This window comes from Hippocampus bargibanti, linkage group LG11 (genome assembly GCF_051943395.1).
Source record: "Hippocampus bargibanti isolate YZ-2025 linkage group LG11, ASM5194339v1, whole genome shotgun sequence".
NCBI lineage: Eukaryota > Metazoa > Chordata > Actinopteri > Syngnathiformes > Syngnathidae > Hippocampus > Hippocampus bargibanti.
This window is the reverse complement of record NC_142744.1, coordinates 9,586,121-9,600,390: the sequence shown is the minus strand read 5'-3', so window position 1 is coordinate 9,600,390 and position 14,270 is coordinate 9,586,121. Positions and strand designations below refer to the sequence as shown.

General features: G+C 46.0%; 1 protein-coding gene across 3 annotated transcripts in view; it reads left to right on the top strand.

The window, feature by feature from the left end:
• The first annotated feature begins 159 nt into the window (after positions 1-159).
• Positions 160-14,270, top strand: part of lpin2 (lipin 2) — a 28,303-nt gene continuing 14,192 nt past the window's right edge. The window contains exons 1-6 of one of the 3 annotated variants that reach the window (XM_089007382.1): positions 160-425; positions 4,909-5,109; positions 9,439-9,534; positions 10,392-10,840; positions 12,315-12,441; positions 12,523-12,826. In XM_089007382.1, the coding sequence (XP_088863508.1) occupies positions 4,918-5,109; positions 9,439-9,534; positions 10,392-10,840; positions 12,315-12,441; positions 12,523-12,826 (1,168 nt within the window). In that variant the 5' untranslated portion in view covers positions 160-425; positions 4,909-4,917. Of the gene's footprint in view, positions 426-2,508; positions 2,631-4,908; positions 5,110-9,438; positions 9,535-10,391; positions 10,841-12,314; positions 12,442-12,522; positions 12,827-14,270 lie in introns of those variants that run through there. The other 2 variants (XM_089007380.1, XM_089007381.1) reach the window with 2 other exon arrangements.

Sequence of the window (14,270 nt, the reverse complement as noted above, 5' to 3'; positions counted from 1 at the left end):
CCACATAAAGCAATGATGATGATGATGATGATGATGATGATGATGATGATGATGATATTATTATTATTATTATTATTATTATTATTATTCCAAAGCGGAGAACTATTATTTTTTTCTTACGATGATGTGCGCCGAGTGCGCATGCGCGTTCGGTCTCGCCGTCCCACCGTCACAGTTATCAACCTCTCGGTGCTCCACACAAGATCGTCACCTCTCCCTCTACCCTCATCCGCAAACTCGCTCGGTGGTCCCGGCTGAGGACGCGTCAGTCATCCGGGGAGGTTCGGGAGCCCGGAGGAAGTGGCGGAGAGGTCGTCCTCGTAGTAGTCTTCGTAATAGTAATAGTTCCACCCACGGAGACGAGGAGGACATGAAGAACACGGGGACTCGCTGATAAACAAACCTCCGACTGAAAACAGTAGAAGGTAAATTCAGCATATTCATACGTATTGATTACATTGTCCTTTTAAAAAAAAAGAGGGTACATGTCTTTTGAAAGCCACATTTGCCACATCGCCGAGGCAGCTAGCGGTAGTTAGCATCGAAGCTAGCTGATATTTTTTTCCTTCCCAGAATGATTAATTTGGTTTCATTCATTTGGGGAAATTGACTTTCAAACCAAATACACTGCGAGTTTTAAAAAAAAACTCTTGTTTTCGTGAGTGAACAGAACACCCACGTTGCATGTTACCGTTTGTAATTTAATGATGAAACCTACGTGAAGTAAACAGCATTTAGCCGATGGACGAACGCGGATAATTCATTTTGGGCTTTTTCCATTTCAACTTGCTTCACGTGTGTCTCAAACGTCCACCACAAACCGCCGCGAGAATGTTTTCCCACCCCCACTTTTGGTCCCTTGTTGTCCTTTCCCACGAATCCAGCCGTGACGTTACAAATTCGGCGGTGAAGATGGTGAGTTATTTTACTTTCAATGTCTACATACCAGCCGGCTTTTTTTAACTTGACATCTGTCCAATATGAGACGCTTTTTTTGTTGTGACTCAGTGGGTTGATTCAGAAACATCGAAAGCGCCACGCAACTGTAAATGGCAGCTCCTATTTTTGTATTTTGGATCTAATTTGAAGTGGAATTTCCCCAATCGTTGCACTGTGTGGTGTCAGGATAGAAGCCAATAATGCTGTGTAATACTGTACTGCAATTTGTCATCGAGACCAATACCAAGTACATACAGGGCCACTATTTTGACCCAAAAGCATTGAAATACCAGTTATTAAAATATTTATTCGAGTCATGATAATCCCCTAAGGGGCAGGGGTGGAGTACTCTTGCTCAAGGGCACCTGACTGCACTGAGAAGGCAGACTCGTCCATCCGACTGTAAAAACAACTACAACAGTCTGATTCTAAAGCCTAACAAGACCTTACCAATGAGTTACGACCGCATTCTCAAAGTTATTGTATATAATTTTGAAACAAATAAAAAATGAGATTACTTATAATGTGTTACAAATTGTAATTCAATTTATTGCTTTTGTTTGTTGAAATAAATAGTTAGGAAGACAACATTGAAAAAAATGGCATACTAACTTGCAATCACAACCAATAGACTCCTTCAGCATTCAGTAACAAGAAGCCCATATCATGAATCACCAAACCAAATTCAGCCACAGACTGGTGTGATATGCCTCAAGGAGGCGAAACACCCTTTTAGTCACCAGCGAGCATGCAGCAAATTCAGGAAACATGACAGTGATAAAGCAAAATTATTGACTCAACTCAATTGGATTTGGATTTGATGTACCTTTATTCGTTTCGCAGTGGAGAAATTTACATTTCACAGCAGCAAAGTTAAGAAAGGGAGAGGAAAGGAAGGTAAGAAATAAGTAGAAAAACAAAATACAGGAGCTGCTGGAAAGGCAGCCGCCCTCGGGCACCATCTTGACGTTAAAAGAACAAGAAAACTAACTAACAAATAATGTGACAACACAAAGACACCGAGAGTAATTCATTCTTCACCACTTGCTGTACCCTCTTTGTGACATGGAGTTCTAGATGAAAGCGGAGAACTGCACTTCCACTTAAGTGTTACCAAGTTGTCCGCATCTGTCGAAAGTCACAAAGAAAACTTACTTGTCCACTGAGTTTTAAGTTCAAGTCACCAGAAAGGGTCGCAAATTCCTTTTTTCGCGTAACTAACCGTGGCAACGCTGCGGCCGACCCAGTTTTATATTTGATGAAAGCTGTTCACTAATCAATGACATTTGGGGGAAATTGAAGATGTCAAGTGAATTTGAAATGGCATACAAATGCGCTGACATCCTTGTTTACAAACATTTTAAGATATTGTGTCGAATGTCTTGTAACACTGACATTTATCGAGTTCAATGTTTGTATCGATGATAGTGAAAAAAGTAACTCCCTTCTCACCCCCCCCCCCCCCAAAAAAAAAAGCCATGTTGAACGACAACAGCACCACCCCCGCCGGGCTTTTCATGTAAATGTATCACATGAGCGTTACTGTGTTCTAATCAGTTAGTTACACAAGACCGAGGCCCGCCAAAATGTCTTAGTCAGTGTGTATTAGCCAACATTTGCAAGTGTGTCGAAGATATTTCTGGCGCAGCCCGGCGAGACTTTGCTTCAGCCGACACTCAAGTTAGCGTGAGGTAAGCGACCTCAATTATTTGTCCCATTATTTTGTCCCATAAGTGTTGTTCCTGTTCCTGTTGGCCTCCCGGTATCAACCAAACAAACTACTAAGGACTTTTGCTCAGATGATCCGTGAATGGTGGGGTTTAAGTCCGTTAGCTTTCGCTGCTACTCGTTTTGTTTTGTGGGTTTTTATTTCCCGATCGAGCGTTCTTGAAATAACGATCATTTGTCATTGATTAGAATTCCCGATGGTTGGTATTGAGCAGCTGTTTGTTCTTTGATTTCGATTCTTCTCAGACTGCCGCAGAGTATGCTTCCGATTCTATTTTGGTCTCTTTCTCTTTTTGCATCACGAAACTTGTTTGTCAAAAAAACACACGGACTTGAATCCTCTTTTATTGGCGTTGCGTGTTTCGGTCTCTTTGTTTGGGTTTCTTTTTGGAGGTCTTTACTTCCATTCTCTGGACTGGTTGGCTAAAAATAACCCCCTCTGGTACTAAGCAGCTTTTTGACAACTGCAAATTTTGATTTGGATCAAATATGACTGCCATTTGCATGCCACCCGTGATCAAACAAAAATTGTTTTCTATCAGCAAATTTTAAAAAGCGTTCATGATTAACTCATTCACTGCCAGACGATGTGCAAAAGTGTGTCCACTCCAGTTTTTGTCATTTTCACTTAAATTCCAGAACCCACAGAATATTGAGTTTTAGGACTGCATAAACATTCAATACAGCGTTAGAAACCATTAGACGCTCTTCTTTCATCAGGAAAAAAAAAGAGTTAATTCCCAAGTTATATGGAGCTGGACTTATCTAAGCTGGAAATGGGGCAGGCTGTACAAAATACAATACATACATATTCATTTATATGGCACTGTAACAAAGCACTAACATGGACAAAACGCAAATGCTACCCCCTCGCGGAAGGGGGGAAAAAAAAAACATTGCCAGAGGTCGGACCAGCGCTTTATCGGCACCACTGCAAGAAAAAACAAAACTGAAGACATTCGAGAATGGCGCTCCGCGTCAGACTTTTCAATTCTGGAATAAATTTGGGAATGGCAGCGAATGAGTTCATTGCACCCCCCTCCCCCCCAAAAAAATCGCTCCCGCTTTGTTTTGCACATTGCGGCCAATGATTTCAAAATCGGCGTCGTATATCCTCGCTTGCAGCGTCCATTCAGCACACTTGTGGATGTCGTAACCTCTGAGCTCAAATGAGTGCAACGTGATCCTTGTTGGCTTGCTCGTCTCTGTTGTCAGTCTGCTCCGAACAGATTGTTGTTGTACCTTAATCAACAACCGCTTATGCTGTGGGACATCCCGACACTTGTTATATCGTTAGGATAAATGTTTTCTTTTAATTTGGGCATAGGGTAACACACTGACCACTTTGGATGCAGTTTGATTTATTTTTTTTTTCCTCCCACACAGAACAAATAAAGACGCGTAACTGCCGCATCCCGGAGTGCAGCTTGCTCTGTGTCAGTTATCCAGACTTTTTTTTTCCAATTATTTTTTTCTCTTTATTGTTTCCCACCGGTAAACAAAAAGGACAGAAACTACAACCAAATCAGAAGCTTTGATACAAATGATGTTCCTCCCTTCGGACTTGCATGGCGGACATCTTTGCTGCTTTGTGTAACCTGATATGCTAACAAACAGTCGGGTTCATTTCAGGACAATGCTTTGCCATGCTAAGTGGAATATTCCCTCTGTTGTCCAACACACTCTTTTTGACAGTCTTTTCATTTTCCCATATTTCCTGTGACATATTTTAGATGTTAATGAAATAATTTGTCACGGTAACCCCGCCCTAATTATGCAATGGGTCCAAGCTTGAATCCAACAAAAGAAAAGTAAATAGATAACACTCGCTTCCCCCATGAGTCACAATAACAAGCAGAGGCAGCAATGACCATATCGTTCATGTGACTCTGTGTTTGTTTATGTGCGGACGTCACGCCGTGGAGTACACCTTGTTATCGGGGGGGGGGGGGGGGGGTGCTTATCAGCTTTCAGCACCTTAAAGCTGTCATCTAATTGGCTTAACTCTGAGAATCCTGTCTCCTGGCGGGGGAGGGGAGTGGCACACATACCACAAATTATAAAGTTTATGACGGCATTTCACAAGAGGGCAGTGAGCAAGCAATGTGATAAATTGAGGAGGGGGATACAGAAAGATCCGGTCACGAGATGGTCCCGGTCAGTTATACCCAAAGCTCATTGTGGAATGTGACTAAGGAGATTTTTCTTCTGGGTTTTTAATTCTTGGCATTTTGCTCTCAGGTGGACACCATGAACTACGTGGGTCAGCTAGCCGGGCAGGTCCTGGTCACAGTCAAAGAGCTCTACAAGGGCATTAACCAAGCTACGTTGTCGGGATGCATCGACATTGTGGTCGTCCGCCAGCGCGACGGCACCTACCAGTGTTCCCCCTTTCACGTGCGTTTCGGAAAGCTCGGCGTGCTGCGCTCCAAAGAGAAAGTGGTGAGTTGCCTCGACGGTTCAAGATGTTTGCTCATTCAGGTGTGGATGTGTGTATACAGTACTTGAGGCTCGATGCTTCTCGCTGCTTTTCAAAACAGTGGTTGTAATAATTTTTTACAAAGAATACGAAATGCATTATATGCCTCTGAAAATTATCTTGTCTGTCTACATGTGTTGCCGCACCTTATGTTTTCAGATTTCAACAAACAACAAATAAATGCAAACAAATCAACAAAAACTATTTATTGATGTGGTTATTTATTTATTTAAATGTATTTAAATACACATATTTATTTAAATGTATGTATTTAAATAAAAAATAAATACAACTTACCCCCAATTTTGGTGCTGTGTGAAGAGAAGCAATACAGAAAACTATAGAAAAGTTTAGGCTTTTGCTGTGTCTTCCCTTTTGTTAGGCTTTATCAGAATCGGAATCATCTTCATCGGCGAAGTATATAGAACACACAAGGAATTTGTCTCCGGGAGAACACGCTGCACTAGTATCATCAAAAAAGACATGACTATTTTTTATTATTATTATTATTTATTTTAATGACTCAATCGAGGTAGTATTTTCCATGTTTCGTTTCTTGTCTTGATGAATGTGTCACGGTTTTGCGAGGTGGTGAAGGCGGGTTCAGGTCCCAAAAAGCAGGCAGGAGGGAGCAGGAGGTTGTTTGACAAATTGTATTAAAATAAAGTCAGCAGGAACAAAATGTAAAACATCAAAATGATCTGAATGGAAAAAATACAAAGTAGTAAAAGTCCGCCAAGGTTAAACAAACACGTACACAATGCATGCAGCAAACAAGCAGCAAACAAACAATGAATCGGCACCGGATGATCGTGCCAGGTGTCCTTTTAAGTGTCATTGATTATAACGACCAGCACCTGCGAGGCTGCAGGCAGGGCTGACGTCGCTACCCGCTGGTCGCCAATCTGATCGGGACGACCAGCACCTGTGCAGGTGCAGGCGTGGCCGACAGCGCCCCCCGTTGGTCGCCAACCAGATCATGACAGTACCCCCCCTTCAAGGGGCTGCTTCCAGAAGTCCCAACAGTCTCCCAAAAGGTCCACTCGCCAGGGAATGGTCGGTGGAGAGGGCAACCGCTGCCTCTCCAGCATACGACGGGCGGCGGCCTGATGGGAACGGGACTCGGCCTGGGGTGGACGAAGACGCGGCACGGATCGTCGTGGGCGAGAGTGTAAAGAGTTTGATGTTTCTCTTTATTTGTAAGTAGGTTCGTTGTCAGATCTCCCAGGCAGGTGACGTGCAGAGCTTCATCGTGGCGTGGAGTTGAGCAAGTCGTGCCGTGATGTCCGTCCGACGCCCGGCGTTAGCCGGGCGTGAGTCTGAGATGATTCTACCCCGTGGTTCGCCCCGATATCTCTGTCCCGCGACAGCTCCTTTTATACAATTTTCTAGCGTGTGCTATGCGTCAGGGTGAGACGCACATCAAGGAGATCAAGGAATTAAAAGACATGAAAGGGTTGAAAAGCGCACTTCAAAATCATACACACGTGTGACGCAACAGGGCTCCCCTCGTGGATCCGAAGTCAGTGAAAGCGATGAAGGAAAAAGAAATAAAAACAAAAGTCATTCTGCGACATGGTGAGGCCAGGCAAGATGACGGTCACCGGGCATGGCAAGCGTCGGTGGGGTGGTTTCCGAGGAGGTTTCGTGGTGCCTGAAGTCGTTGTACGGGAGCACGGCAAAGAGTGCCCTACGACTGCCAGTTTGAGTCGATCAATGGAAACTTTCCTCACGGCCGTCGAGTCGATGGCGGAAGGTCTTCTCACCGTGAGTTGTTCGGCTGGGATCAGTCAAGTCGGAGGATCGATGAGGGATTGTGAGGACGGAGGTGCGTGGGGTTGGCCATGCTGCCGGGCACGGACAGGCCGGTCATCGGCGACGTGGCGATGATCGCGCTGCCATGGCGCTCTGCAGTACGCTGAGGAAGAACGCTGACGTCGGCGGCCGAGTCGGCCATGAAGCGTCTTCCCGAAGTCCGATCGTGGACATAAGCGATGTCCGACGATGTCCGATCGTGGACATAAGCGATGTCCGACGATGTCCGATCGTGGACATAAGCGATGTCCGACGATGTGCGATCGTGGACATATACGATGCAGCTAGTTGCAGAGTCGCCAGGCGAATTGAACGATGTTGGCCATCAGGGTGCGGCAGGTTTCACGGTGGGGTTGGGGCGCCCACGGGTGGTGGTGGCCCATCGGGAGCTCGGCTTGAGGGGTCTTGCTGTGAAGATGGTTCACGGGCGGCTGGGAAATCTGGTTCTTTCCATTTGGAGAGTTGATTGGGCTGAGGAGGAGGGAAAAAATGCTCCTGGCTGGCTCGCCAATAAAGAGTTTGATGGTTCTCTTTATTTGTAAGTAGGTTCGTTGTCAGATCTTCCAGGCAGGTGACGCGCAGAGCTTGATCGTGCCGTGGAGTCGAGCAAGTCGTGCCGTGATGTCCGTCCGACGCCCGGCGTTAGCCGGGCGTGAGTCTGAGATGATTCTGCCCCGTGGTTCGCCCCGATATCTCTGTCCCGCGACAGCTCCTTTTATACAATTTTCAAGCGTGTGCTATGCGTCAGGGTGAGACGCACATCAAGGAGATCAAGGAATTGAAAGACATGAAAGGGTTGAAAAGCGCACTTCAAAATCATACACACGTGTGACGCAACAAGTGCGATCCCTCTCGCACGTTCACGCGACGGCGCATGGCTCTGCGTGGACGTCGAACTGCCAGGCGCAGAATGGCACCTCGTACGGCCGTATGGGACCAGGTCTCGGCCGGACGCCGACGTGGGCGTGAACTGCCCGGCTCCGGGGGAACGAGACCAGTCCAGAGCCGCTCCGGAATCCAGCGGTGAGTGGGGTCTCGGACTGACGTTGACGCGGACGTTGCACGGCTCGTCGTGGATGAGACTCAATTCGTCATGCACGACGACAGCGTGGCTGGACGTGGGCGTGCAATGCCAGTCACCCAGTTTCACCCTGGACGGCCACCTGGAAGGAGGTCTCGGCCGGACGTTTACGTGGACGTTGCGGCTCGTCGAGTGACGCAATTCAAACTCGACGAGGCTTGCGCTAACGTGGACGTAGCATTGCCAGGCACAGGGTGGAAATGAGACGGGTCCGATGTACCTGCGGGATCCGATGGTAGGCCGATTCATTCTGTCTCGGTTTGCGAGGTGGTGATGGTGGGTTCGGATCCCAAAAAGCAGGCAGGAGGGAGCAGGAGGTTGTTTGACAAATTGTATTAAAATAAAGTCAGCAGGAACAAAATGTAAAACATCAAAATGATCTGAATGGAAAAAATACAAAGTAGTAAAAGTCCGCCAAGGTTAAACAAACACGTACACAATGCATGCAGCAAACAAGCAGCAAACAAACAATGACTCGGCACCGGATGATCGTGCCAGGTGTCCTTTTAAGTGTCATTGATTATAACGACCAGCACCTGCGAGGCTGCAGGCAGGGCTGACGTCGCTACCCGCTGGTCGCCAATCTGATCGGGACGACCAGCACCTGTGCAGGTGCAGGCGGGGCCGACAGCGCCCCCCGTTGGTCGACAACCAGATCATGACAGAATGGTCATGGGGTTGGGGGTTGTCTGTGAGAAGTTGGTACTTTCTCACAATTTCTTTAGAATACTGATGCACCCATCACAAGGAATGAATGGGCTGTTCCCATGGCAACAAGCACCACAATTTGAATGCATGGGGAGCAGGAGAAGAAACCACTAACCTGTGAGACGGCTAAGGGCTGTTTTGCAATCACAATCTCCCCCGCCCCCCCAAAAAAACACATAAGACATGGGTGATGATAAAACATATTTACTCAACTTTACAGGAATGGATATTTTTAAATGTTGCTGTCTTGAAGTGTACAATGTGGTCCTTTCTTATCACATTTAATCCACTGCGGTGGAAGTGCCTCTAGCGAGCTGTTGGGAGACAATTTCTGATGCAGGCGAGCTGTCGCCCACTTGGCAGCATTAAAGAGGGCACTCATTTATTCTGCCTTATTTGTCAATTATCCATTAAAACTCTGCCATCGTCCCTTGCCTTGCATAAATCCCCCTGCCGGGCCCAGAGGGTGGGAAATTAAGTCTTGTGACTACCGAGTGAACCTCATTGCAGTCAAGATGGCTTCCAATCGTGGTTTGGTATAAAAAAAAAATGTGCGCTTGGTTCATAATTTCGCTGGTGATCCGTGGGTGACCAATTCATGGTCCCCACTGCTTTACGTCAGCTGAAATTTGTTTCAGTGTTGCTTTGTGATCATTATTTATGTCCGTTTATTTTTGTTCTTGTCCAGATTGACATTGAAGTGAACGGAGAGCCAGTGGAGTTGCAAATGAAGCTTGGCGACAACGGCGAGGCGTTTTTTGTTCAGGAAACAGAGGAGCAAAATGTAAGTATGACCGGTATAATACTTGCAGCGCCGTCGTGACAATGACATTCGGTCTCCTCAGTGACAACCACAAACTCTGCAGGATGTACTTGCTGTTGATCATTTTGATCCGCAAAAGCCTCACACTATATCTGCGCCCGATATGGATTTACAGACGCCCTCCTACGAACATTCGAGTTACGACCAACGGTACATACGAACATTTTTGTAGTAACCTAGTATTTTCTCCAGTGGTACATGTGCACATATTTTATTAAATGTGCATATATTTTATTAAATGTTTAGTTTTCCGTGCAAACCAATACAGGTCACCGATACATATTTATTAAATGTACATTCCATACAAAACATAGCACTGAAGCAATTTACGAATGTATTCACCTTATAAACGACGGTTTGGAACATATCTCATTCGTAAGTTGGGGAGCGCCTGTATTTACAACGAGTTTTGTATCTGAGGTGACTGACCACTGATAAATTTGAAATTGTTTAGCCAAGTCTGTTTGCCTTTTTCTTCCAATCTATGTTTGTGAAGAAGCAGTTTTCATCTTTCGCAGAGTAGATTTAATTTACATAAGCCCGCCTCCAAACAGAGTTAGAAGTAAGATTCAACGTTTCATCGCTCGCTTTTCAACTTCTCGCTCTGGGCTATAACGAGCTACCCGTAACCCCCTACTCCTATCGCAGGTCGTCATGGTAATGAGAGTTGTGCTTGGCTTTGAGCTTGGAATAGCGGGGGTGGGGGGGTTCCTATGCAGAAGACAAGACCATGTAATTTTACTGACCTTTGTTATTATTATTTTGAAATAAAAGAAACATATTTCCCCTTTTAACTTTGTGCCTTCTCCATCCCTCAGCGGATCGTCCCCGCCCACCTGGCTACATCCCCGATCCCAACAGAAAGCCACCTTTTCTGGATCTCGGAAGTGGAGCACCGGTCCGCAAAAGACTTGGCGGATGACGACCCGGCCGATCAAGAAGACCCTCCCGATCTTCCGGCACCCGCCACCGTCTCTACCAAAAAGAAGAAGAAACGGAGGAAGAAGCACAAAGGAGACCCCCGGCGGGAAGAGTTGACTCCCCCGATGTTGGCCACCCCCACTGTTGCTGCTACCACACTGGCTGCTACGACCAACGAGGAAATGTTTGAGATGGACCTGAGCTCCGACGAGGATCTCTCAGTGCCGCACGTGTCCAGATCGCCTTCGGTGTCCACAATACGAGATGTTGACCCCAGACTGCCGGCGGCCAGACATAACTTTGATGGTTACCCACTGTCTGATGGCGATTGGACAACTAATGACAGGTGCGTTTTCCGACATCTAAAATAAAGTTTTGTTTTGCCAAATAGCACATCTCCATTTCACTCAGATTGCTGGTTGAATTAGCATTTAGAAGCATTTAGCTCAGGGGTGTCCAAACGTTTTGCGAAGGTAGCCAGACGTGTTAAAAATGAAGGTGGGTGGGAGGCAACCTTGGCGAACATTCTTTACATCTAACAGCAATTAATTGAAATACATTTCAGGAAGTTTTTGCTTTTTTTGAATGTTGCTGTGCAGATGACCATTTTGTTTTTGGGAGCCTTTTACTGTGTGAGTTGCTTGTTTTGTAGCCACAAAGGGACATAAGTCTTCTTGTGCCAGTCCCAAGCCCGGATAAATACAGAGGGTTGTGTCAGGAAGGGCATCCGACGTAAAAGCTTGGCCAAAACAAACCTGCGGATCAAACCTCTAAAGATGGAGGACACTGATTTGCTGTGGCGACCCCTTGAAGGGAAAAGCGAAAGGAAAAGATTCTGTTTTTCACATTTGCTTTTTTATTTTCATGTCAGCTATCTTCAGCATCTGTTTTGGTTCTTTTGAAACATGCATATCAAAATTGAATTGATATTAATAGTCAACTTTTCCTAATGTCTTTATTTGTTACCATTTTACTGTATTTTCCAATATATATAAGGCGCACGCAAAAGCCTTGATTTTCTTCAAAAGATGACCCTGCACCTTATATGCAGGAGCACCTTATAGGTGAAGTAATATTGAGTCTCAACAGGTCTCACAACTACTGTCAGCAGCCACCGACCATTTCCCCCCATAAAAGATGTCGTTTGTACCCCATCATCTACTGTAGCCCCTTATAATGTAGTGTGCCACATATTTGAACATTTTATATATATTTGGAAAATGTTTTTCATTTATTAAAGGTGCTCCTTCTTTGCGCCTTGGAAATAGAAAAAGTTTGAAAAATACACCATTCATTGGCCTTACACTCCGGTGCTGTTCCTAATTGAGCCATTGGATGGCAGCACTTAGCACACGCAGGAGGTAACGTACTAATTTTGCATGTGGGCCAGACGTTATTGTTTTGATGATAGAGGCTGCGGACCGGATGAAAGTGACCATGGTCCGCATTTGGACCCGAGGCCGTACTTTGGACATGTCATACTTCCTGAACTCCTCATCAGACCCTTCCCCGCAAAAACAAATAGACCATTTGAGAATTTTAGATGGTCATGTCTTACAACCGTGTTGCATGAGCCGACCAGAGCATTCATACATGTCTGTGGGGAATTCCCCATAGGTTAAGAACCAACTCCCAATGTAGACATTGTCCTCCCGTTTTAACATTGACACTGTTCTTCGTTGACAATGTATGTCGCTCTACCACAGCAGTGTTTGCATATGTAAAGTAGGCCCGAAGAAATGTGAAGTATTTGAGGAAATATGGCACCTACGGCGAATCAACTGCCTCTTATGTATACGTTTCTTTGTCTGTCCCTCCAGCCATGACTTTTCCCAAGCCTTTTCTCCCAAGAGTGACTCTGAACTGATGGTGAGACCCTCAGAGACTTTGCTGCGAGCCGAGTCGCACATGCAGTGGACCTGGGGAGAGTTTCCGGAAACCGCCAAGGTCAGAAATAAATCTTCAAAATGATAGTTTACGTGAATATTTAGTCTTATTCTTTGCTCTCTTTGGATCGCCGATATCCAGGTGACCAAAAAAAACAAAGCGGAGCTCCTTAAAACGGTGACCATCACGCCAACCGAGAGCACCCATTTCCGCGTGATCCTCAGCTCAGAGGCCATGGAAGACGACGACGATGGCGAAAGGGATGATGCCGAACATCCCGCGTGCGCCATCGTCAAGCCCGAGCCGCGCTCACTCGCAAGCGCCTCCGCGACCGAGTGTGAGAGTCTCGCCACTCTCGCGGAGCCCGCAGACTTGCTGCAGTACAATGTGGTCACCTCCACCCCCGGCAACAGCCAGCAGAGCGACTCTCCTTCAAAAAAGAAAGGTCCATTTCATTGTTGTTATTCGGCATAAGAAATAGCGGAGTAATTACTTTCATTGATGAATTTGAGATGATTGCTTCTCAATTTTTTTGAGACTTGTTTTGATCGTGCAAAAGACGACTTCGCTATGGTGATGGACAGGCTGACAGACGATATTAGACAAGAATCTCCTTGGACCATGATGTTTGCAGATGACATTGTGATCTGTAGCGAGAACGGGGAGCGGGTGGCGGAGAAACTAGAGATGTGGAGATATGCCCTGGAAAGGAGAGGAATGAAGATCAGTCGCAGCAAGACGGAATATATGTGTGTGAATGTGAGGCATCCAAGTGCAAGAGTGATGCGACAGGAGGAAGAGATAAAGAAGATTTTAAGTACTTGGGGTCAACTGTCCAGAGTCATGGTGAGTGTGGAAAAGAGGTGAAGAAGCGTGTCCAGGCAGGCTGGAGCCCCTGGAGAAAAATGTCAGGTGTGATGTGTGATAGAAGGGTTTCAGCTAGGATGAAAGGAAAAGTGTATAAAACAGTGGTGAGACCAGCCATGATGTTTGGACTGGAGACAGTGCCACTGAAGAAAAGACAGGAAGCAGAGCTGGAGGTAGCAGAGCTGAAGATGTTGAGGTTTTCTTTGGGAGTGACCAGGTTGGATAAGATCAGGAATGAGTACATTAGAGGGACAACTCATATTAGAGGCTTTGGAGAGAAAGTCAGAGAGGCCAGACGGAGATGGTTTGGACATGTCCAGAGGAGAGAGAGTGACTATATCGGGAGAAGGATGCTGAGCCTTGAACTGCCAGGCAGGAGACCGAGAGGAAGCCCGAAGAGGAGGTTTATCGATGTGGTCAAAGAGGACATGAAGGTAGCTGGTGTGAGAGAAGAGGATGCACAAAACCGGGTTAGATGGAGGACATTGATTCGCTGTGGCGGCCCCTGAAGGGAAAAGCCGAAAGGAAAAGAAGAAGACATAATTTCCGTTTTATTTATTATCTGAGTCCGAACTATGTTTTATTTCGAAAAATGAAAAGTCACCGCTTGCATCACATTTCCGTGATGAGGAATGGGTCGCAAAGCTCGCTTACTTGTGTGACATATTCAACCTGCTCAATGAACTCAATCTGTCACTTCAGGGGAAAATGACAACTGTCTTCAAGTTTCAGCTGATAAAGTAGCTGCATTGAAAGCCAAACTGGATTTGTGGGAATGGCGCGTGAATAGCAGTGTATTTGACATGTTTCAAACATTGGCGGGGTTTTTGGAAGAGACTGAGCCCGAGCCTTCATTCCTCCAGCTGATGCACGAGCACCTGTCTTTGCTTTTAAAAGAGTTCGAGCGCTACCTCCCAGCCACAAAAGACCCACGAACTGCCAAAGAATGGATCCGCGACCCATTTGTCAACAAACCAGGTGAATCCAGCATGCCTGTGCAAGAGGAAGAACAACAGCTGGAG